The sequence below is a fragment of the Eurosta solidaginis genome, chromosome 3, assembly GCF_040869045.1.
Source record: "Eurosta solidaginis isolate ZX-2024a chromosome 3, ASM4086904v1, whole genome shotgun sequence".
NCBI lineage: Eukaryota > Metazoa > Arthropoda > Insecta > Diptera > Tephritidae > Eurosta > Eurosta solidaginis.
In genome coordinates, this window is record NC_090321.1 from 113,613,702 (window position 1) to 113,638,651 (window position 24,950).

At 35.9% G+C, this 24,950-nt stretch overlaps 1 protein-coding gene across 11 annotated transcripts in view; it reads left to right on the top strand.

Annotated features, from left to right (window-relative positions):
• Obsc (Obscurin) overlaps nucleotides 1-24,950 on the top strand; it is a 2,548,720-nt gene that overhangs the window by 1,388,395 nt on the left and 1,135,375 nt on the right. For 10 of the 11 annotated variants that reach the window (XM_067772951.1, XM_067772955.1, XM_067772953.1 and 7 more), the window contains 4 exons: nucleotides 4,750-4,931; nucleotides 5,039-5,104; nucleotides 20,410-20,576; nucleotides 20,637-20,751. In XM_067772951.1, coding sequence (XP_067629052.1) covers nucleotides 4,750-4,931; nucleotides 5,039-5,104; nucleotides 20,410-20,576; nucleotides 20,637-20,751 — 530 coding nt within the window. The remainder of the gene's footprint in view (nucleotides 1-4,749; nucleotides 4,932-5,038; nucleotides 5,105-20,409; nucleotides 20,577-20,636; nucleotides 20,752-24,950) is intronic. The other variant, XM_067772952.1, reaches the window with a different exon arrangement.

A 24,950-nucleotide genomic window follows, 5' to 3' on the forward strand; every position in this document is an offset into this window, starting at 1 on the left:
GCAGATGCTTTTTAAAATATTTTATTAATTAAATTTCCTAGAAGAATTAAGTTTACTGGAAGAATTGCAAAAGTGAAGAAATTAAAGTAAGTGCGGGTAAACAAACGGTGGCGGGAGTAACTATGACTCTCTTAAGATCGCCAAATGCCTCGTCATCTTACTTTTAAAATGTGTTGCGACCAATGAAGTGCAAGTAGGTAACATTGCACTGAGGCCGCGCACATATAAAAATGTATGAAAATTAGTTTTAGCTAAGCAAAACTAAGTAAAAATAAGCAAATTTAAGCTTATTAAATCAAATATTAATACATCATTATTCATCATTTTCGAATCGAAAATCCACCGATGGGGTGCTAACATCCGATAACACGATAACATCCGATAACAAAGAAAACTTTAAAAGTTAATTAAAAAGTTCCTATGGCTGACCAATTAACGAAACCTGCTGACCAATTATGACCAATTAGTGACTAATTAATTGGCATGATTTTTTTTGGAAAATTTATGTATACAGGGTGTATAAACAGGAAAATTGTTTTTCCCTTGGAAAACTTTAAATGGCCATAAAAATTTTCTATGACTGACCAATTAGTGGGACCCGCTGACCAATTATGACCAATTATTTGGCATGCTTTTCGAATTCAAAATCCACCGATGGGGTGCTAACATCCGATAACAGGGTAACATCCGATAACAAAGAAAACTTTAAAAATTAATTAAAAAGTTCCTATGGCTGACCAATTAACGAAACCTGCTGCCCAATTATGACCAATTAGTGACCAATTAATTGGCATAATTTTTTTTTGGAAAATTTATGTATACAGGGTGTTTAAACAGGAAAATTGTTTTTCCCTTGGAAAATTTTAAATGGCCATAAAAAATTATCTATGGCTGACCTATTAGTGGGACCCACTGACCAATTATGACCAATTAGTGACCAATTAATTGGCATAATTTTTTTTGGAAAATTTATGTATACAGGGTGTTTAAACAGGAAAATTGTTTTTCCCTTGGAAAACTTTAAATGGCCATACAAAATTTTCTATGACTGACCAATTAGTGGGACCCGCTGACCAATTCTGACCAATTATTTGGCATGCTTTTCGAATCGAAAATCCACCGATGGGGTGCTAACATCCGATAACACGATAACATCCGATAACAAAAGAAAACTTTAAAAATTAATTAAAAAGTTCCTATGGCTGACCAATTAACGAAACCTGCTGACCAATTATGACCAATTAGTGACCAATTATTTGGCATAATTTTTTTTGGAAAATTTATGTATACAGGGTGTTTAGACAGGAAAATTTGTTTTTCCCTTGGAAAACTTTAAATGGCCATAAACAATTTTCAATGGCTGACCAATTAGTGGGACCCGCTGACCAATTATGACCAATTAGTGACCAATTATTTGGCATACCTTTCGAATCGAAAATCCACCGATGGGGTGCTAACATCCGATAACACGATAACATCCGATAACAAAGAAAACTTTAAAAATTAATTAAAAAGTTCCTATGGCTGACCAATTAACGAAACCTGCTGACCAATTATGACCAATTAGTGACCAATTAATTGGCATAATTTTTTTGGAAAATTTATATATACAGGGTGTTTAAACAGGAAAATTGTTTTTCCCTTGGAAAACTTTAAATGGCCATAAAAAATTTTCTATGGCTGACCAATTAGTGGGACCCGCTGACCAATTATGACCAATTAGTGACCAATTATTTGGCATGATTTTCGATTTCAAAATCCACCGATGGGGTGCTAACATCCGATAACAGGGTAACATCCGATAACAGGGTAACATCCGATAACAAAGAAAACTTTAAAAATTAATTAAAAAGTTCCTATGGCTGACCAATTAACGAAACCTGCTGACCAATTATGACCAATTAGTGACCAATTAATTGGCATAATTTTTTTTGGAAAATTTATGTATACAGGGTGTTTAGACAGGAAAATTTGTTTTCCCTTGGAAAACTTTAAATGGCCATAAAAAATTTTCTATGGCTGACCAATTAGTGGGACCCGCTGACCAATTATGACCAATTAGTGATAAATTATTTGGCATACCTTTCGAATCGAAAATCCACCGATGGGGTGCTAACATCCGATAACACGATAACATCCGATAACAAAGAAAACTTTAAAAATTAATTAAAAAGTTCCTATGGCTGACCAATTAACGAAACCTACTGACCAATTATGACCAATTAATTGGCATAATTTTTTTGTGATAATTTATGTATACAGGGTGTCTAGACAGGAAAATTGGTTTTCCTTGGAAAACTTTAAATGGCCATAAAAAATTGTCTATGGCTGACCAATTAGTGCGAACCACTGACCAATTATGACCAATTAGTGACCAATTATTTGGCATACCTTTCGAATTCAAAATCCACCGATGGGGTGCTAACATCCGATAATAGGGTAACATCCGATAACAAAGAAAACTTTAAAAATTAATTAAAAAGTTCCTATGGTTGACCAATTAACGAAACCTGGTGACCAATTATGACCAATTAGTGACCAATTAATTGGCATAATTTTTTTTGGAAAATTTATGTATACAGGGTGTTTAAACAGGAAAATTGTTTTCCCTTGGAAAAATTTAAATGGCCATAAAAAATTATCTATGGCTGACCTATTAGTGGGACCCACTGACCAATTATGACCAATTAGTGACCAATTAATTGGCATAATTTTTTTTGGAAAATTTATGTATACAGGGTGTTTAAACAGGAAAATTATTTCTCCCTTGGAAAACTTTAAATGGCCATAAAAAATTTTCTATGACTGACCAATTAGTGGGACCCGCTGACCAATTATTTGGCATGCTTTTCGAATCGAAAATCCACCGATGGGTTGCTAACATCCGATAACACGATAACATCCGATAACAAAGAAAACTTTAAAAATTAATTTAAAAGTTCCTATGGCTGACCAATTAACGAAACCTGCTGACCAATTATGACCAATTAGTGACCAATTATTTGGCATAATTTTTTTTGGAAAATTTATGTATACAGGGTGTTTAGACAGGAAAATTTGTTTTTCCCTTGGAAAACTTTAAATGGCCATAAACAATTTTCTATGGCTGACCAATTAGTGGGACCCGCTGACCAATTATGACCAATTAGTGACCAATTATTTGGCATACCTTTCGAATCGAAAATCCACCGATGGGGTGCTAACATCCGATAACACGATAACATCCGATAACAAAGAAAACTTTAAAAATTAATTAAAAAGTTCTTATGGCTGACCAATTAACGAAACCTGCTGACCAATTATGACCAATTAGTGACCAATTAATTGGCATAATTTTTTTGGAAAATTTATATATACAGGGTGTTTAAACAGGAAAATTGTTTTTCCCTTGGAAAACTTTAAATGGCCATAAAAAATTTTCTATGGCTGACCAATTAGTGGGACCCGCTGACCAATTATGACCAATTAGTGACCAATTATTTGGCATAGGTTTTGTTATAAAATTCCAGAAATGGGGTGCTAACATCCCACACCCGACCATGAAAATTTTAAAATTTCCATAAAATTTTTTCTAATGCTGACCAATTACTGAAACCTGCTGACCAATTATGACCAATTGGTGACCAATTATTTGGCATATGTTTTGTTATAAAATTCCAGAAATGGGGTGCTAACATCCCAGAGCCCGAATCGAGACCGATATATTTTCTGCCCTCACTCATACCAACCATGAAAATCAAAGTCCACTCATTCTCACACCAAGGCAGTTAACGTTGATAACGTTGTTCGAAGAAGAGCCTAAAAGCTCTGCTTTATAGTTTGTTAAATTTAAATCTCTAATCAAATCATTAAAATCTTCAGTAGTGATGAAATGATGTTTTGGTTGTTCTGGTGTCGGTAAAAACTCCTTATCGCCATTGTTTTTATAAGAACTAAGAGATGATACATTTCTTTGCGAAAATGTTTTCGGTGGCTTGGTACTGGTCGTGTCAGATCGCGTGCGACTGGAGCAGAAGAAGATTCAAGATCAGGATATTCGATAGGTTTTGCATTTTTACCTCTACGTCTTTTACTCGGATTCACAATACAAAAGTAGCACTTTTTAACATGGCCTTTTGTATTCGCCAGATTCTTGGTGTTGCAAATTGCATAGAACCTAAAATATAGAAAGAGAATTCAATATGTCTACTTTATTTAATTTACTATTTAAATAAATTTGCCTACTTTCCAAACATGTTTTACAATAACTACAAGCAACATGTGGAGCCTATGTCTTGTATTGATTCCAAACAGGACAGCCAAAATATGCTACGTAGTCTTCACAGAGGAGGAGAGATGTATTTAATTCATATTTTATATCTCGATTTTTAATAAATTGCCCACATATATAACAAAAAGCATCAGCTTCATATTTACACTTTCGCGACGACATTTTAAGTTATTCTAGATTTGTACAAAACACCTCTACCGCCATGAGTATTGTTACTATAACTATTACGAAAGCAAACTTTATATCGACAAAAAGGTATTTTCTTTTCGTTTTTGTTTATAATAAAACAGAAAATCGTGAAGTAAGCTTTAGGACAAAGAACACATTTTTTTTTTGTAGAGTTGTGTAATTTAAGAAAAAAAGTGGCAGAAGTCCGAACATTTCCCACAGGCTAGGCAGAGAGCGACTCTGAATAAATTATACGGCAAATATGTTGTTCTCCATTCAAGACTTAATATATTTACATCTTTTGTTCCCAGGTTAAAGGACGGGGTGGAAATTGCAGCTGACGCGCGCGTTAAAGTCTCCCGGGATTCATATCGCACAGAAGATTATTACTTAACACTTACGATATGTCAACCGAAGGATGCCGGTAATTATGAAGTAAAAGCTTTAAACAGCATTGGGGAGAGCCATTCGATTTGCAAGGTGCTTGTTCTAAGTAAGTATTCCCGAACATACTACGTAGATTAGGAAAATACTTTTTCCCACACTCCAATCTTAAAATCAAAAGTCACAAACATTTTCTAAGTACAACATTCCCACCAGATGAGCTTGAATTAATCGCAAAAGACGAGGTCGATGGAGATAAAATACAAAAGGTGGATAATGGGGGTAACGTACTACATTTCCACATACATACATACTAACCTGCTTCAGCTGCTATCTAATGCTACTGCTTTTTGCTTATAGCATGGTTTTTCCGTCTGACTCTGCCCTACCCCCTCTTAACTTTTTCCTAATCCTTTTATTCACTCCTCCCTCCGTCTTTTTCGCTTCATCTATCTCCATCTTCGTCTCATACTAACTCTTTCTCAACCTCCTTCTCTCTTTTCTCTTTTCTCTTCTCTCAATTTCTTCTTATTCTTCTGCATCCCTTATTGCCTGTCCCAGAAGGTGGTATGTATTTTATTCCAGTCCCAATCCCAGTCCCATTCCGAGTCTCAGTCCCAGTCCTAGTCCTAATCCCAGTCCCAGTCCGTCTCTGGATAATATATTACTCTGTACTAAAGCACTCATCCCCAGCTCTCTCCACATTCTAGGGGTACCCGGGTCCACGTTTTGGCCTATATCTCGAGACCCTAGTCACCCAGGGGTATGAAAATTACCCTATACTAAAGCACTCACCAACAGCTTTCATTTGATATCAATATTCTATAAACACATTCTAGGGGTACCCGGGTCCACTTTTTGTCCTATAGCTCGAGACCCTAGTCACCCAGGGGTATGAAAATTACCCTCTACTAAAGCACTCATAAACAGCTTTCATTTGATGTCCATATTCTATAAATCCACTCTAGGGGTACCCGGGTCCACGTTTTGGCCAATATATCGAGACCCCAGTCACCCAGGGGTATGAAAATTACCCTCTACTAAAGCACTAATCAACAGCTTTCATTTGATATCCATATTCTATAACCACATTCTAGGGGTACCCGGGTCCACGTTTTGGCCTATATCTCGAGACCCTAGTCACCCAGGGGTATGAAAATTACCCTATACTAAAGCACTCACCAACAGCTTTCATTTGATATCAATATTCTATAAACACATTCTAGGGGTACCCGGGTCCACTTTTTGTCCTATAGCTCGAGACCCTAGTCACCCAGGGGTATGAAAATTACCCTCTACTAAAGCACTCATAAACAGCTTACATTTGATGTCCATATTCTATAAACACACTCTAGGGGTACCCGGGTCCACGTTTTGGCCAATATATAGAGACCCCAGTCACCCAGGGGTATGAAAATTACCCTCTACTAAAGCACTAATCAACAGCTTTCATTTGATATCCATATTCTATAACCACATTCTAGGGGTACCCGGGTCCACGTTTTGGCCTATATCTCGAGACCCTAGTCAGCCACGGGTATGAAAATTACCCTCTAATAAAGCACTCATCAACAGCTTTCATTTGGTATCCATATTCTATAAACACACTCTAGGGGTACCCTGGTCCACGTTTTGGCCTATATCTCGAGACCCTAGTCACCCAGTCACCTATCCTATATTTCAAGTTAGATCAAACTACACACGGGGTGCAAAACAAATTCCAAATCGGTTCAGTAGTTTAGGAGTCCATTGGCCTCAATTGTGTGACACGTGTTTTTTATATATTAAGATTAACCGTGGCCACGTAGCCTGGTTTCGAGGTAGAGATAAACAAACTAAAAAATTAGGCCCGTAATTTTCAAGGACACCCCTTTACTACAAGCTTAAAAATAATGAATGGATGGCTTTTGTATTTTATTTCTGGCACTAATTAAGCTGACCATGTGTTTTCAAATACTAAAGTTTGAAGATTTAAAAAAATGCATATTGAAAGTCCTTTACGTATCCACAGCGCAGCGAAAAACTTTTTTTATGGGGATGGCACGCTAGGTCAAAACTCCATATACCAAACAAAAGTGTGAGAAAAAATTCGTACGGCAATTGAGGAGTTCGAAACCATAACGCAATAAGTGATTCATACCAAGTTCCGATATAAATGAGAAAAAGTGCCTAGTCTTAAAAGAGGCACATTTTCAAATGATACTTATGATATTGTAACGAATTTTGGGGAATTCCTGCCTATTTGCAACCTTCTGCTAACGTTCGTACCACTAAGCTGTTGTTTGGCCAATGAACTACTTCGCAGAGCTTGATCTTGACGGGTTGACTTTGCATCATCAGTATCGTCTTGACGGCTCACAACAGTAGTGCGCCCTGGCTTGAAAATACCCTTGCATTCTTTCTGTGAAATTCTTTCCTTCGTTTTAGTGCGTCCATTTGGTTTTGTCAATGCCAGTGTTTCTCTCGCAGGTATCTTTGATTTTGCTTTGTTTGCCACATTCGTTCCATCAACCTTTTCCCGATCTACTTCCTTTGACTTTTGTGGTCTCAGTCGAATCTCCTCCACCAGCACTCGCTTACTGCTGAACCCTGAAGTTAAGTGGTACATCCTTGTTCTTATAGCGAATAATAATTCTCTGCATATCGATCCTGATGTCATGGTCAACTAAGAAGTCCACTCCCAATATGGCTTAATAAACGACCTCCACCACAACGAATTTGTGCAGAACCGTGACCTTTCCAATAAAGACTTCACATATCATTTCTCCCTGGACTTGGTTATACTCGCCAGTGACCGTACGCAACCATGCTCCAGGTAATGGCTTTACCCTACTGTTGACCAAATCAGATCGGATTAAGGAATGAGATGCACCCGTATCTACAGTCAGTATACGTTCTACACCATCCACATTGCCTTTGACGGTAGGGCTGCTCGATTTTCTTCAAATTTGCGAGACAGATATCAAAGGGCATTCGATCTTTACATCTGGCTCGCTCTTATTTATCTCCTCCAGCTTTGCGTTTACGACCAGCCAAGTTGGAGCTACCAGGACCGGTGCTGCAATGTCGTGCAATGTGACCAGCTTCCCGCATTTCCAGCATTTGATTACTCTATTACTCCGCTTTTGCGATCCTTTCAGCGCCTCCAATATTGTGTTCACCCAGTCTGGCCTTTCTACTTCCACACGGCGTGCTTTGAAAACTGGCTGCAGAAGCGATGCTGTTTCCTGAGTCAGCGCATGGGATACTGTTTCAGAAAATGTTGGCTTTGGATTTGCGTATGTTGCTCGCTTCGTTTCAACGTCCCGTATTCCATTAATAAAGCTCTGGATTTTTACCCTCTCGGTATATTCCACGGGTGCGTTGGCGAGATGAGCCAATCTTTCAACATCCGACGCAAATTCCTGCAAAGTCTCATTCGCCTTTTGGTAACGGTTTTGCAACTAAATTTATTATATCCGTTTCCTATGCTCGCTTCCGTAACGTCTCTCGACAGCGGCCATCATAACTGTTCGCCTCGTACTATGGAATAGTCTGTATGATTTCAGCTATTCAATACCACGAACAGTGCAGCAACTTTATCTTCCGCATTCCAGTTATTCTTTGCTGACGTCTTCTTAAATTGAAGCTTGAATACCTGGAAAGGACCAGAGCCATCAAAGGATGGAGTTTTTACCTTCGGATTGCTCGATGGAAGAGCTGGATCTCAGTTGCTGGATCTTCAATTCACTCAACTTTGCCATGTCCAAGTTGTATTCGCAACATTCGGAATTTATTCAACAATTCCTCTTCTGACACCAATTGTAACGAATTTTGGGGAATTCCTGCTTATTTGCAACCTTCTGCTAACGTTCGTATCTCTAAACTGTTGAATAAATCACTCCAATATTCTGTATTGCAAAATGGTCTTTATTAGACTACATTGGAAGTAGTACAATTAAACTTCACTTCGCAACTGATAGCGTGTTTAAATCAAACTGATTACTGACTACTCAGTTTTCGCTGCTTTTATACTCTCTGCTACCTCGTTCACCCATTTCTCCTAAGGTCTAGTAACTTCGCGAACTTCATGCCTGGTTACCAGCCATTTATGTACATGTATATTTGTAGTTTATAGTCTCTCGCATAGCCATATGCGTGTGTATATTCATTCATTCATTAATTTGTATTCATTATTGTCTTGTGCAATTTTAAATTTATACAATTCATAAAACAGAAGTATACTTATGTATAAAAATTTGCAAAAGATAACAGTTAATGGAGTTTAGTGTCCAAATAACAGGACAGAGGTAACACCATTTCCTTAAATAGCTATATTTCTATGTTGAACATTGTGGGGTGCAATACAAAATCTATATAATGAAGTAAAAATAGTTACAGAAGTTGAAGAATTAAACAAATTCCAATTTACAAGTGTACTTACTACGAAAGAATTATACAGAAAAATGGCAACAATCCTCAAAATCGGGCATCAATAACAGAGTTACCGGAAAAAATGTATATTGCTTTCGACAAAAAAATATGAAAAGTAAATTAAGTCTGTGCAAATGTGTTGATCAGTGAATCGTTATATTCGGGTAAAAAAAACGCTCAATTAAACTTTTTTATACACAAATACATATTGCTTGAAGCCAAACATGAAGTTTATTTATTTAAAATAGTACACACATATATTTTTCTAATAAAATTTCTTTCGAAATGCGTGATACAACAAAAAATTTAAGCCTGCACTCCAACTTGTTCTTGCAACAAGCATGGCGAAAGAAATTTAAAAAAAAAAGTACAAAGAAAAGAAAATATATATTTTCAAATTGCAAACAACTACAAAAAATTTCTTTGACGTTTTCTTATTAAAACTATACTGATCTTGAATGAACAAATTTTGAATAGTAGGTTTTTTTAAATAGATAAATTGCGGTACTTTGCATTGGGATGGAAAACTACTTCCAGAAATAACAGGTCGTGAAAAGGTGGAACGACTTCCGGTTTTTTTTACTTACAGGAATGGCGAATAGTTAATAGTAGCTCCAAAATTATATGCTGCAACAGGCTCGGAAATAGCTGATACGTTGTGTGAACTGTTATTTGAATGGGATCTGAAGGATGATATTGTGGCCTGTTGTTTTGATACGACATCGGCTAACACAGGCGTTATTTATTTATTTATTTATTTATTTATTTCAGTCATCGAAACAAGATTTCTTACAGACTATGATCATGTTTACATATTTAATTAAACAGTGCAAATAGGCTTAACTTAAAACAATAAAGACTGTCGTTAAAGTTTATTTGCGGAGCGAATGTGTTACAAAGGCGAATGATTCTGGCTATCGTTTCATTATAAGAATAAAGCGACTTATGTGAACCCTCAGTAAACTTTCTGGGATTTCTGAGATTAATATTAGATTCCTGTAATCGAAAAAGAATAAGTATATCTGGGCAGTCAATATTGCCAGATAAAATATTGTAGGCAAATAACAGCGGCAGATATGACCTTCTGTCCGCAAGAGATTGTAAGCCAAGGAGTTTCCTCCTCGAGGCGTAACTTGGAATGTCATTTTCGATAAACACTCTTTTCATAGCAAGTCTGGTAAATTTCTTCTGGATCATCTCTATTTTATCAGAGTATTTTGTGTAGTATGGGTTCCAAATGATCGCCCCATATTTTAAAATACTCCGTACCAAAGCAATATAGAGTGTTTTCAGAGTCATAGGGTCCTTAAAATCTTTGGTGTTCCTGATTGTGAAACCCACCATCGAGTACGCTTTAGATGAGACTAGATCAATATGTTTAGAAAAAGTTAATTTCGTGCCAAAGATAATTCCTAAATCCTTAATTTCGGATCTACGCAACAAATCAACGCCATCCAGAGAATAGTTGAAAGTATAGACATACGCGCGGCGGCAATAAGAGACAAGGCAACACTTGCTAATGTTCAGGCTTAGGTTATTGATGGTACACCAATTTAAGAAAATGTTTAAGTCTTGCTGAAGTTTTTGGCAATCGAGAAGGCTGTTAATATTGAGGAATATTTTGACATCATCTGCGAACATTAAGCACTTTGACGATATGATATTCGACGGTAAGTCGTTTATGAAGAGTAAGAATAACAGAGGGCCACTGTGAGTTCCTTGAGGAATACTCGATGTGGCATAGACTTGAATGTTCGAGCTTATTGAGTTTATTAGCACCGATAATTTCCTACCAAAAAGAAAAAAGAAAAATTCTGAAAAAGCTCAATAAAGTGCCGGAAACACCAAATTTATTGAGCTTCAGTAAAAGAATGTTATGGTCTAGTTTATCAAAAGCTTTTGAGAAGTCGGCATATGTGACATCGAGTTGCGAATGTTGTTCCATTGCAGTGATAATGTTGTTTGAAATAAGAGATAGATTAGTGACTATTGATTTACCTGGCAAAAACCCATGTTGGTAGCTAGTTAGGGCATGCTGAATATGTTCGAGTAGTTTTTTGTTAAGTATGTGATCGAAAATTTTTGGAAAGACCCCCGCTTTACAATAGCTCGATAGTTGGAGATGAGGCTTTTGTTTACAGATTTGAAGATGGGTTCAATTGAACATGACTTCCAACAATCTAAGAATCTTCCTTGGCGTAAACATGTCTTAAAGAGTTTGGTGATTGGTTTTACAAAAAATCCACGCACCAAAAAACGTCGACAGCAGTTGATTTTATGAAGTTGTGGTGTAATACTGAAGGTGAGGAAGAACTTTCTTCTGGGTCAGAAGAATTGTTGGATGGCCGAATGTAAAGTGAGCACCACACATAAGTAAAAGTGTTAGGCACTGGAAGTCGTATGAGCCGAAGAGTATTGTGAGAATGCTATCATGAGAAGACACAGATGGGAGCGGCAGTCAGTAGTTATCAGGAGTCGTTGAAGTACAGTTGTCGAAGCGAAGTTGCTACAAATACGTTGAAACCCGTCGGTCCTATACTATTCCTCAAGATTGAATTTAGTAATCATTAATTTACGTATTCACATACCTAAAACTCTAACTCTTTCATTTTCATTAAAAAATATACACATTGTTATCATTAATATTTAAGTTGTAATCGTTTAATAACAAATAAACACTAATCTTTTTACATTTGGAGAAGGAGCTGCAACGTTATTAGAAAAAAAACTTGAGCGAAAACTTTTGTATCTACCTTGTCGTCATCATATTTATGAAGTTTTGCTGAGAGTTATTTTCAGTAAATACTAGTAAGGATGTCCAGTTATTTCGGCGATTTCAACAAAATTTGAAAAAACATCGACAAAAATAGTTTTAAATATTTGCTACAAAATAACGAATTGAAATTACTTTTAAGCTATAGCAAAGATACTATTTTAAATTTCTCTAAGGAAGAGTTGAAAAAGAAAATAATAAGAGATGACTATAGGGAATTATAGCAATTAACGTCTATATGTCTAGGAGCAAGTGATGGCATAAAGTTTCGTGTACCAGGGCCCACTCATCATGCCCGGTAGATGTCTAAGGCATTGTATTGCTTAAAAATCGATTGATTTCGTGAACAATCTAAACTAACGGAGTATGAAGAGAATTCGATAGCCAGTATATGCGCGTTTATTATACAATTCTATGTTAAGCTTTGGTTTAACTTACCAATCCTCATAGAGCAACTCTTCAAGACTTATCTTTTATTAAAGAAATTTATAAATACAGAAATGTTAATAAAAAAATATCTGAAATTGCAATAAAAAAGTTTTGTAACCACCAATGGTAACTCCTGAAGAATGTATTGCATTGGCATTGTTCGATGATGACGTCTCTTGTACCATGAAGAAAAAGATTGTGGAACAAATCAAGAGCATAGACAACTGCGACAAGGAAACATAAAATTTAAACAGGTTAAACTTAAGGCCCAGTGAAATCAATAAATTCATGTAGTTCTTTACTACACGATTTTCTAACAGAAAATATAATTGATTTTTTTGGTCGGTTTGGGATATCATCTCAATTTCTGGAGGTAGATCCACTATACTGTGGGGATGCAGATAAAAAAGCTAACGATACTGTTATAAATATAAAAGTAGTTAACGAAAAATCAGAATGGGGAGTAAAGCTTATGGAAGAATATAATAGAATACTTACAAATTACGAACAAGAAAAACAATATTTATTTCAAGTTGTAACTGATTACAAAAACCAATTTGAATCACATAATAAATCATCATTAATTAGATCCTAGGAAATAATATCGATATACGTGTCAGCTAAAGTTTCCAAGATATATGTACATATGTCTTTTAAAAATGTATTTTTAAAAAAGTTTATAACAAAAAAATTTGAAACAAACTCATTTACGTGTACTCATTATATACACATTCTTGAAGTAATGACACTGTGTTTAACGCATTATTTATTTTATAACTTTATTATTATTTGCCCAATTTTTGATGTCTTAAATTTATTTGAAAGTCAAATATCTCTAGAACTAACTAATAACACGATAAATTACGTCTCGCCCATAACAAATGAAGTAGGGTTGACCAAATTTAAGAAATTGTAAAAATTCATCATTGTTCAGTACTTCAAGCTCTTTACGCCAATTCTAACCCTTTTTCGATTGATCTAAGACTTTGTATATTATAGTTTTTAGGCTATTCGCATATTTCTAGGAGGTGAGATCGAGAATCAGAACACTTTGGAAAATAAGGGCAAATTTTTTCTTAATTGAAAAATTTTTTTTAAATTAGAATAGAGGAAAGAAAAAATTTTAGACAACTGCCAAAGCTTGTTGTATAGATCCATTTCGGGAACTGCTAAATTCCTTCATCGGCAACGTTTAGAGGCTCCGCTGCTATAACCATTCAGCCACCACAGCGGTTTTTTGTTTGTCTTCATTAATCCTACTTCTATTCTGGTTCGTGCCAATTGATATTCACAACACTGCGACATCTGTTGCAGAATGGCTGTGAAAATTGGACTTGTTTGTTGGCAATGCTGCCATAGTGTCATATTTTATTGACACTTTTTTCCCCGTGCTCTGGGATGTATTAACAATTTTTGTTGTTATATCGGCCTACTGATTTTAAGATCGCGGGTTCAAATCGAGCTCAAGGCCTAACAATAATTTTTTATCATTATTATTGTTATGATAAATTTTTTTTAATTGAAAAAATTTTTAAATTAGAATAGAAGAAAGAAAAAATTTTAGACAACTGCCAAAGCTCGTTGTATAGATCCATTTCGGGAACTGCTAAATTCCTTCATCGGCAACGTTTAGGCTCCGCTGCTATAACCATTCAGCCACCACAGCGGTTTTTTGTTTGTCTTCATTAATCCTACTTCTATTCTGGTTCGTGCCAATTGATATCACAACACTGCGACATCTGTTGCAGAATGGCTGTGAAATTTGGACTTGTTTGTTGGCAATGCTGCCATAGTGTCATATTTTATTGACACTTTTTTCCCCGTGCTCTGGGATGTATTAACAATTTTTGTTGTTATATCGGCCTACTGATTTTAAGATCGCGGGTTCGAATCGAGCTCAAGGCCTAACAATAAATTTTTATAATTATTATTGTTATGATAAATTTTTTCTTAATTGAAAAAATTTTTAAATTAGAATAGAAGAAAGAAAAAATTTTTGACAACTGCCAAAGCTCGTTGTATAGATCCATTTCGGGAACTGCTAAATTCCTTCATCGGCATCGTTTAGGCTCCGCTGCTATAACCATTCAGCCACCACAGCGGTTTTTTGTTTGTCTTCATTAATCCTACTTCTATTCTGCTTCGTGCCAATTGATATTCACAACACTGTGACATCTGTTGCAGAATGGCTGTGAAAATTGGACTTGTTTGTTGGCAATGCTGCCATAGTGTCATATTTTATTGACACTTTTTTCCCCGTGCTCTGGGATGTATTAACAATTTTTGTTGTTATATCGGCCTACTGATTTTAAGATCGCGGGTTCGAATCGAGCTCAAGGCCTAACAATAATTTTTTATCATTATTATTGTTATGATAAATTTTTTCTTAATTGAAAAAATTTTTAAATTAGAATAGAAGAAAGAAAAAATTTTAGACAACTGCCAAAGCTCGTTGTATAGATCCATTTCGGGAACTGCTAAATTCCTTCATCGGCAACGTTTAGGCTCCGCTGCTATAACCAATTCAGCCACCACAGCGGTTTTTTGTTTGTATTCATTAATCCTACTTCTATTCTGGTTCGTGCCAATTGATATTCACAACACTGCAACATCTGTTGCAGAATGGCTGTGAAAATTGGACTTGTTTGTTGGCAATGCTGCCATAGTGTCATATTTTATTGACACTTTTTTCCCCGTGCTCTGGGATGTATTAACAATTTTTGTTGTTATATCGGCCTACTGATTTTAAGATCGCGGGTTCGAATCGAGCTGAAGTCCTAACAATAATTTTTTATCATTATTATTGTTATGATAAATTTTTTCTTAATTGAAAAAATTTTTAAATTAGAATAGAAGAAAGAAAAAATTTTAGACAACTGCCAAAGCTCGTTGTATAGATCCATTTCGGGAACTGCTAAATTCCTTCATCGGCAACGCTTAGGCTCCGCTGCTATAACCATTCAGCCACCACAGCGGTTTTTTGTTTGTCTTCATTAATCCTACTTCTATTCTGGTTCGTGCCAATTGATATTCACAACACTGCGACATCTGTTGCAGAATGGCTGTGAAAATTGGACTTGTTTGTTGGAAATGCTGCCATAGTGTCATATTTTATTGACACTTTTTTCCCCGTGCTCTGGGATGTATTAACAATTTTTGTTGTTATATCGGCCTACTGATTTTAAGATCGCGGGTTCGAATCGAGCTCAAGGCCTAACAATAATTTTTTATCATTATTATTGTTATGATAACAACGGGGAAAAAAGTGTCAATAAAATATTACACTATGGCAGCATTGCCAACAAACAAGTCCAATTTTCACAGCCATTCTGCAACAGATGTCGCAGTGTTGTGAATATCAATCGGCACGAACCAGAATAGAAGTAGGATTAATGAAGACAAACAAAAAACCGCTGCGGTGGCTGAATGGTTATAGCAGCGGAGCCTAAACGTTGCCGATGAAGGAATTTAGCAGTTCCCGAAATGGATCTATACAACGAGCTTTGGCAGTTGTCTAAAAAAAAAATTTTTTCTTTCTTCTATTCTAATTAAAAAATTTTTTCAATTAAGAAAAAAATTTATCATAACAATAATAATGATAAAAAATTATTGTTAGGCCTTGAGCTCGATTCGAACCCGCGATCTTAAAATCAGTAGGCCGATATAACAACAAAAATTGTTAATACATCCCAGAGCACGGGGAAAAAAGTGTCAATAAAATATGACACTATGGCAGCATTGCTAACAAACAAGTCCAATTTTCACAGCCATTCTGCAACAGATGTCGCAGTGTTGTGAATATCAATTGGCACGAACCAGAATAGAAGTAGGATTAATGAAGACAAACAAAAAACCGCTGTGGTGGCTGAATGGTTATAGCAGCGGAGCCTAAACGTTGCCGATGAAGGAATTTAGCATTTCCCGAAATGGATCTATACAACGAGCTTTGGCAGTTGTCTAAAATTTTTTCTTCTATTCTAATTTCAAAATTTTTTCAATTAAGAAAAAATTTATCATAACAATAATAATGATAAAAAATTATTGTTAGGCCTTGAGCTCGATTCGAACCCGCGATCTTAAAATCAGTAGGCCGATATAACAACAAAAATTGTTAATACATCCCAGAGCACGGGGAAAAAAGTGTCAATAAAATATGACACTATGGCAGCATTGCCAACAAACAAGTCCAATTTTCACAGCCATTCTGCAACAGATGTCGCAGTGTTGTGAATATGAATTGGCACGAACCAGAATAGAAGTAGGATTAATGAAGACAAACAAAAAACCGCTGTGGTGGCTGAATGGTTATAGCAGCGGAGCCTAAACGTTGCCGATGAAGGAATTTAGCAGTTCCCGAAATGGATCTATACAACGAGCTGTGGCAGTTGTCTAAAATTTTTTCTTTCTTCTATTCTAATTTAAACATTTTTTCAATTAAGAAAAAATTTATCATAACAATAATAATGATAAAAAATTATTGTTAGGCCTTGAGCTCGATTCGAACCCGCGATCTTAAAATCAGTAGGCCGATATAACAACAAAAATTGTTAATACATCCAGAGCACGGGGAAAAAAGTGTCAATAAAATATGACACTATGGCAGCATTGCCAACAAACAAGTCCAATTTTCACAGCCATTCTGCAACAGATGTCGCAGTGTTGTGAATATCAATTGGCACGAGCCAGAATAGAAGTAGGATTAATGAAGACAAACAAAAACCGCTGTGGTGGCTGAATGGTTATAGCAGCGGAGCCTAAACGTTGCCGATGAAGGAGTTTAGCAGTTCCCGAAATGGATCTATACAACGAGCTTTGGCAGTTGTCTAAAATTTTTTCTTTCTTCTATTCTAATTTAAAAATTTTTTCAATTAAGAAAAAATTTATCATAACAATAATAATGATAAAAAATTATTGTTAGGCCTTGAGCTCGATTCGAACCCGCGATCTTAAAATCAGTAGGCCGATATAACAACAAAAATTGTCATTATTGGAATATTTAGAAGTTTTAATGAAATTTAATCTATCAAGGGGTGTTTGAGTACGGAGCCCCTGACAATTTATTAGTTTGTGCTCATTTGAATTGCATATGTTGCAAGAAACCATGGCTACGCTTGTTTGAAAGGCTCCAAGCTATCTGTGCGAAGAGTCGGTAGAAGGTCTACCATTATTCTGTTTCAGGGCTGTGGCATTGTTATTACCTGTTATACCCGAAACAGTTTCCAGGGCCTGGAATCGATTGGAAAAAAATGTGTCCATGTCTACCCACTGGGAAATTTCACTTTTGTTCTCGACTATCTGTTCTCAGAGTGCCAAACTGCTTTCTGGCAGCTAGTCGAGCAGAAGTAAGTGAGAATCACATCTCAGTTTTCGATGTCGATCTTATGCGTTTTCAGTGACACGATACAACTATTGATCTAGCATTGCAACTTTTTAATTGAAGTACCGCACTCACTTTTGATAGATTCTAGATTGTATCAAATCTTTAACTGAAGACTGATCAGGATACGTTTATTTTCGTACCTGTAAGTTAAATTTTTCCAGGCAGTTTCGAAGCGTCATTTGTGACTTCGCATTTTTGGACGATTTCCTTCGCTTCCCCTGTGTCTTTTGGTTGAGGTAATATAATCGCTCAACATTGGTCAGATCACTGTTCTTTATATAAATAGCCGTAAACAAATCGCGGAATATTGGCCAGGAAAAGTAATCGCTCTTGAACACGTCGGTGTCGCACGACGGCAGACGAATATGACGAACACGTATGGGCGAGGTTTCCACAGCCTTTTAAGGCTTGGTTAATTTTTCCTGCAGGTCAACGATATTTGACATGCATCGCAAGTATACCCTATAAGCATTTATGTTTTTGAGCTTTACAGCTGAATTATTTTTGGCTTCTAGCGTATCTGAATTGAGAAGGGCCTCTTGCTCTTAACTCCTCTTGCTGAAGCGCAAGAGCGTTCTTGTGTGGCTTGCCACAGGTGAGTCATTAAAATCTGACTCAAAATCGGTTACCGCCTCGGCTAAACGAATGTATGATTCCATTATTTTGGATGAAATTAGGGTGCGAAGCGAAAATTAGTCTATTAAAAAATTTCCCCGGACTCCTATTTAACAAAAAAAAAGTAGCTTGGCAGACAGGTGTAGGACCCGATAATATTTCCCAATAAAAGTTTAAAATAGACGTAGATATTTTTATGATCTTTATTTGAACTCGCCACACAGCTTGTTGATGGATGTATATTTATATTTTTTCGCAGTTTATAAATATTGGCAGACTTATTTCCGAGTGCGGATTTAGCAGTGCTTTTGTTTCTACTCGTAAAAATGATACCCTCTTACCACTAGGGGGGGGGGGGGGGGGGGGGGGAGAACTGCAGACTAGCAAAGTTTCCTTATAAATAACTGATAATTAATAATTCACTGCCGCACTGGTTATATAAAAAACTTGTATAGCCCTACCTAGTGCCAAAACCATTTCAACCACGTACATTGTTAAATTTTTTAATGGAGGGATGATTTCGTGTCTGCTTCTTAATACTTTTTTATTGCGTATGTGCTAGTATGCCTTGTATCTTTGTTCACATATCTGCTTTGCCTAGGTGCTTATCTGAAGAAATTATCGGTGAGAAAGGACCATGAACATCTGGGGATTGTACCTCTTCAAGTCACCAGATGTTTGTCTCGGAGAGAAATAAAAAAAGGTCTTTGCAGTATTAATTCTTATCAATGCTTTTATTCCTAAATTAAGTATTATGATGTTAGAGAAAAATTATCAAGTTTACAAATGGTTGCCGGTTTTCTCTAATATTTCATATATCTTCATTAAATCAAATGGTAATAACCTTACTAACTAGATTACAGGTTAACATAGTACTAGTTTAACAATTTTAAAGTAAGATTCACTGAGATAAGTAATAACACTCAATGCGTGCCTTAAACAGAGACCTTGGTATGGCAAAGTGCAGGTCAAAGCTTCTGGATAGACGATTAAATTCTACAAGACCTCTTAGAAGAGGTGCCAAACTGAAGTAATTCGAGCGCACTTCAACGCGGAATGTATTGTGAAAGCGGAGAGCTCTGTTAAGGACACTCCAGCATCGCACATTTTAATATTGCGTAATTTTCATCACAAACATATTTGTATGTATTGTAAGGATAATAAATTAGTTTCCGGCGTAAATTTGCGTGTCGGAGAAGCCTTTTTTTCAATTTTATTAAAGTTTTTTTTAGATTTCTCGCAAATTTTGAGATCATTTTGATGAAATAAAATCGCACTCACGTAATTTAACACTTGAAATACTTTTTTAGAGATTAAATAATTTTTAAGTTGACTATAACAGAATTAAAGCGTGCTTAATAAAACTATTTTTAATCAAATAAAACTATTTTTTAATTCAACTACGACTACGAAAATATACTCACATATGCCCCTAGGGCATAAAAACTTGCATTCAGACTTTGGTAACTAACATACGAAAATGCAAAAAAAAATGCAAGTATTTGAAAACAGTGGCAACTAGAAATAAAATTTCAACTTATTTTCTATCAGGTGCGACTTTCAGTTTTTGATGCAATATTCATGTGCAATAAGTATTGCCCGTATGAGAGAATGTGAGAAATAAGTGTATTTCCCAAAAAAGATCAGATAAGAATCCATTCAAAGGGATTTATAGTCTGGAAAACATCCCAACCGTTGTTAGTTTTCTGAGCCATTTTTAAGAAGTCCATCGACTTAAACATTTTTTACACACATTTTTATTGAATCGTGTATTTGAGCAAGATTTTTTCTTATTAATATTTTGTCAAAAAAACCGAACCTAAGCACAGAACCAAAATCCGGTAGTGTGTCAAATAAAATTTTACTCAATACCCATGCTAGCGCGTACAAGCAATTGCGTTCGCATGCGCATATACAGTATTTTATGAAATTAAAAATCGCAAAATTAAAAACCCTTGACTTTTTCATTCAATTTAGCAATTCCTGAAATTCAACATGCAGATATTTTGGAAACCCATAGTTTTGAATCATTGCCGCTAAAATATGAGGTTATAGCCATAGGAATACCAAAACCAGAAGCTGCATGGTATCATAACGGCGACCCGATACAAGCTGATCAACGGGTGACTACTATTATTGATGGAGTAAGTATAAATTATTTAAAAAATAAGATATTGAAATGTTTATTTAATTGAGTTTTATAGGATAAATACAGATTAGAAATCAAGGAATTGAAACTCGTTGACGCTGGTGAATACAAAGTTGTTATCAAAAATAAATGCGGGGAGAAAGCATTACAAGGCGTTTTATCCTTATCTGGTAAATTTAAAATAATTTAAGTTCATATTCAAAGCATATAATATACTCATATTTAAGGCTAAAAGTGCAAAAAGGATTTAACTACAGATTAAAATAAATTGGTATAGATATTCATCTTTGACTATTCTTGGTCTACTACTGGCTTTATTATTCCAAATTTAAAAATGGCATCTTAAGCGCCATCTATTCATGTAAACCATGAGGTGGCTTACTCCTCTACTATATTAAAAGATAGATATTTTACACAAGAACCGACAAAAATAAATTGAAGGTTACACCACTTTTGCGCTGATAGTCTTCTATATATGCATATATGTATACATATACACATATATTCCTTTTTAGGTAATTTTTTTCTTTGTTCTACCCGTATACAGTTAACATCCATTAACTGTGTTGTTTCTTCGCAAATGTAAGAAAAATGTTATTAGTCGTAATAGGACGCAACAAATTTACAATTGCCTGATACGGGCTGAACTCCATAATTCCTGAGTATTACTTTTTTTCGATTGGCCCCAGCAGGTTAGGGGCTTAGAATATAACCGCGGTAGGAATGCCTGTCGTAAGAGGCGACTAAAATACCGGACTCAAGGGGTTTGTATAGCGCAGCCCTTTCAGGTTGCCAGCGTAATACATAGCTTCTCCAAACACAAGTGTTAACCTCACCTATCCGTGGCGAATCCTGTTCCATTAACAGCCGAGGCTCTGGCGACCCCGTAGTCCTCATGGATATAGGGGGGTGGGATGACCTAGAAGGTCGCATATGGTCATAACAAATCGTTCCCGGGATGGTCGGGCTTGGTAACCGAACGTACCCGATCCGCATCCATCAACTCGATAACACTCCGCAAGGCCTTCGGGGAGTGTCCTTGTTGCTACAACAAACAACAACAACAACTTTTTTCGATTCTAGTCATTGAGTGTGTTAACTTATTCATCCATATATACGGTACATTCGTCTTTATTTAAGTATCTATGGAATCGTTTTTATATTAGGAATTTTATTTATATTCTTATTTGGGACATTTGGACTTCGTGACGTAGTATCAAACCCGGAACGGAAAGGAGCTTTTCTAAGCTTCAGAACAAATACACTCAGAGAAAAACGCCGTTCTAAAATCCAGCACCACCGGACTCAATTCAGGCTTTTCATGTTCTTACTTTTTTGTTCTTGAAACACGAACGACATGTTCTTAAAACAACAACATTGTTCTTGACACCATTTTCTTGAAAAGCGAACGGCTGGTCTTAAAATATGAGCAAATGTTCTATTAATGAGAACGATGTTCTTAAATTAAGTTCATGAAAAAAGAAACGAGACAATTCGTGTGCACTACAGTGTTAAATACAACATTTGGCAAAAGCTATCAAGCAGTTGTAGTGGCCCGGCGGCTATGATGTTCCGGTTGCAATCGTGTGGCCCGAGTTCGATCACCGTCAAACTCTGAACTTTTTTAAAACAATTTTTTATCTTCTATTTTTTTAACTCTTATTTTTCGTTCAGTTCCATTCACATATGCACAGGTAATTCTCAAACTTGTTATAAAATCTTTTAAATATATATTCAGATTGTATCATCAAATAAGAAGAATTTCTCAATAACAGAAATATATGAAAAAATGCATATGCTGTTAAATCGACCACAAACCGTTCTCGAAGCGTGAGAACGAAAAATCTTAAATCAAGCCCAAGTAGTGCTTGAAATGAGCACAGAAGATTCACACATCAATACCAAACTGGTCATAAAATACGAACGGTGTTCATGGAAAAACTGTCCTTAAAACAAGCCCATCAGTCACGAGTTAAGAAAAAACATACTTAAAAGACTTTTGTAAACGAATGTTCTTATTTTGAACTTGTTTCGTTCGTTTTAGAACGATTTTCTCTCTGAGTGTAGGTAGACAACTGGTGTGTAGCAAGACAGCACATAAGTTAACTCTTCTGTCAAGGTGAAATATAAAGTTCTAAGACAATAAGTCAGTTTTTTTTTATACTCAGCTGAGCAGAGCTCACAGAGTAGATTAACTTTGTTCGCATAGCGGTAATACGTAATGGCATAAACTAATCGAGATAGATATAGACTTCTATATATCAAAATGATCTGGGCGTTAAAAGAAATTCATTTAGTTATGTCCGTCCGTCCGTCCGTTCGTAAACACGATAACTTGAGTAAATTTTGAGGTATCTTGATGAAATTTGGTATGTGGGCGTTCATCTCAGATCGCTTTATAAAACGAACGAAATCGGACCACAACCACGCCCACTTTTTCGATATCGAACCGAAAAAGTGCGATAATTGATTACCAAAGGCGGATAAAGCGATGAATCTTAGTAGGTGCGTTAATCTTATGAAGCAAAATAGAAAACTAGTAAAATTTTGGACAATGGGCGTGGCACCGCCCACTTTTAAAAGAACGTAATTTAAAAGTTTTGCAAGCTATAATTTGGCAGTCGTTGAAGATATCGTGATGGAATTTGGCAGGAACGTTACTCCTATTACTATATGTGTGCTAAATAAAAATTAGCAAAATCGGATGACGAACACGCCCACTTTAAAAAAAAAAATTTTAAACTCAGTATATAAGTAAATTATGTCAACATTCAACTCCAGTAATGATATGGTGCAGCAAAATACAAAAATAAAAGAAAATTTCAAAATGGGTGTGGCTCCGCCCTTTTTCATTTAATTCGTCTAGAATACTTTTAATGCCATAAGGTGAACAAAAATTTACCAATCCTTGTGGAATTTGGTAAGCGCATAGACTCTATGACGATAACCGTTTTCTGTGAAAATGGGCAAAATCGGTTGAAGCCACGCCCAGCTTTATACACAGTCGACCTTCTGTCCTTCCGCTCGCCCGTTAACACGATAACTTGAGCAAAAATCGATATATCTTTACTAAACTTAGTTCACGCACTTATCTGAACTCACTTTATCTTGGTATAAAAAATGGCCGAAATCCGACAATGATACGCCCACTTTTTCGATATCGAAAATTACGAAAATTACGAAAAATGAAAAAATGCCATAATTTTATACAAAATATGAAAAGAGATGAAACATGGTAATTGGATTGGTTTATTGACACAAAATATAACTTTAGAAAAAACTTTGTAAAATGGGTGTGACACCTACCATATTAAGTAGAAGAAAATGAAAAAGTTCTGCAGGGCGAAATCAATAGCCCTTGGAATCTTGGCAGGAATACTGTTCGTGGTATTAAATATATAAATAAATTAGCGGTACGCGACAGATGAAGTTCTGGGTCACCCTGGTCCACATTTTGATCGATATCTCGAAAACGCCTTCGCATATACAACTAAGGGCCACTCCCTTTTAAAACCCTCATTAATACCTTTATTTTGATACCCACATCGTACAAACACATTCTAGAGTCACCCCTGGTCCACCCTTAGAACTAAGGCCCACTACGTTTTAAATAATCATTAACACCTTTCATTTGATACCCATATCGGAAAAAACGCATTCTAGTCACCCCTGGTCCACCTTTATGGCGATATCTCGAAAAGGCGTCCAGTTATAGAACTAAGGCATACTCCCATTTAAAATACTCATTAACACCTTTCATTTGATACCCATATCGCACAAACACATTCTAGAGTCACCCCTGGTCCACCTTTATGGCGATATCCCGAAATGACGTCCACCTATAGAACTATGGCCCACTCCCATTTAAAATATTCTTTAATACCTTCCATTTGAAACCCATGTCATACAAAGACATACCAGGGTTACCCTAGGTTCATTTTGCTAAATGGTGATTTTCCCTTATTTTGTCTCTAAAGCTCTCAGCTGAGTATGGAATGTTCGGTTACACCCGAACTTAGCCTTCCTTCCTTTTTTTTTGTGAGTTCATTGTGACTTGTGCGTGAGATATCCTTTGTCGGCGGCCGGTCTAAAATCGCCCTATCTCAAAATGTTTTTCAAAAATCCCACTTTTAAGGATTTGTCTCAAGAAATTAAGTTATCGAATGCTTTTTCTCAGAATGTTTTTCATAAACGCCGTATCTTATGTCAAAATGTATTGAATTTCTGTTCAGGTAGGAAGTTTTTGAGGTAGTGTATTTTTGAATAAAATTCTGAAGTTCGGCGTTCTTCAAACCAATTCTGAACGAATGATCAAAGCAATACAACTTGTTAACATTTAAAAAATTGGTATCACTACTAATATATTACA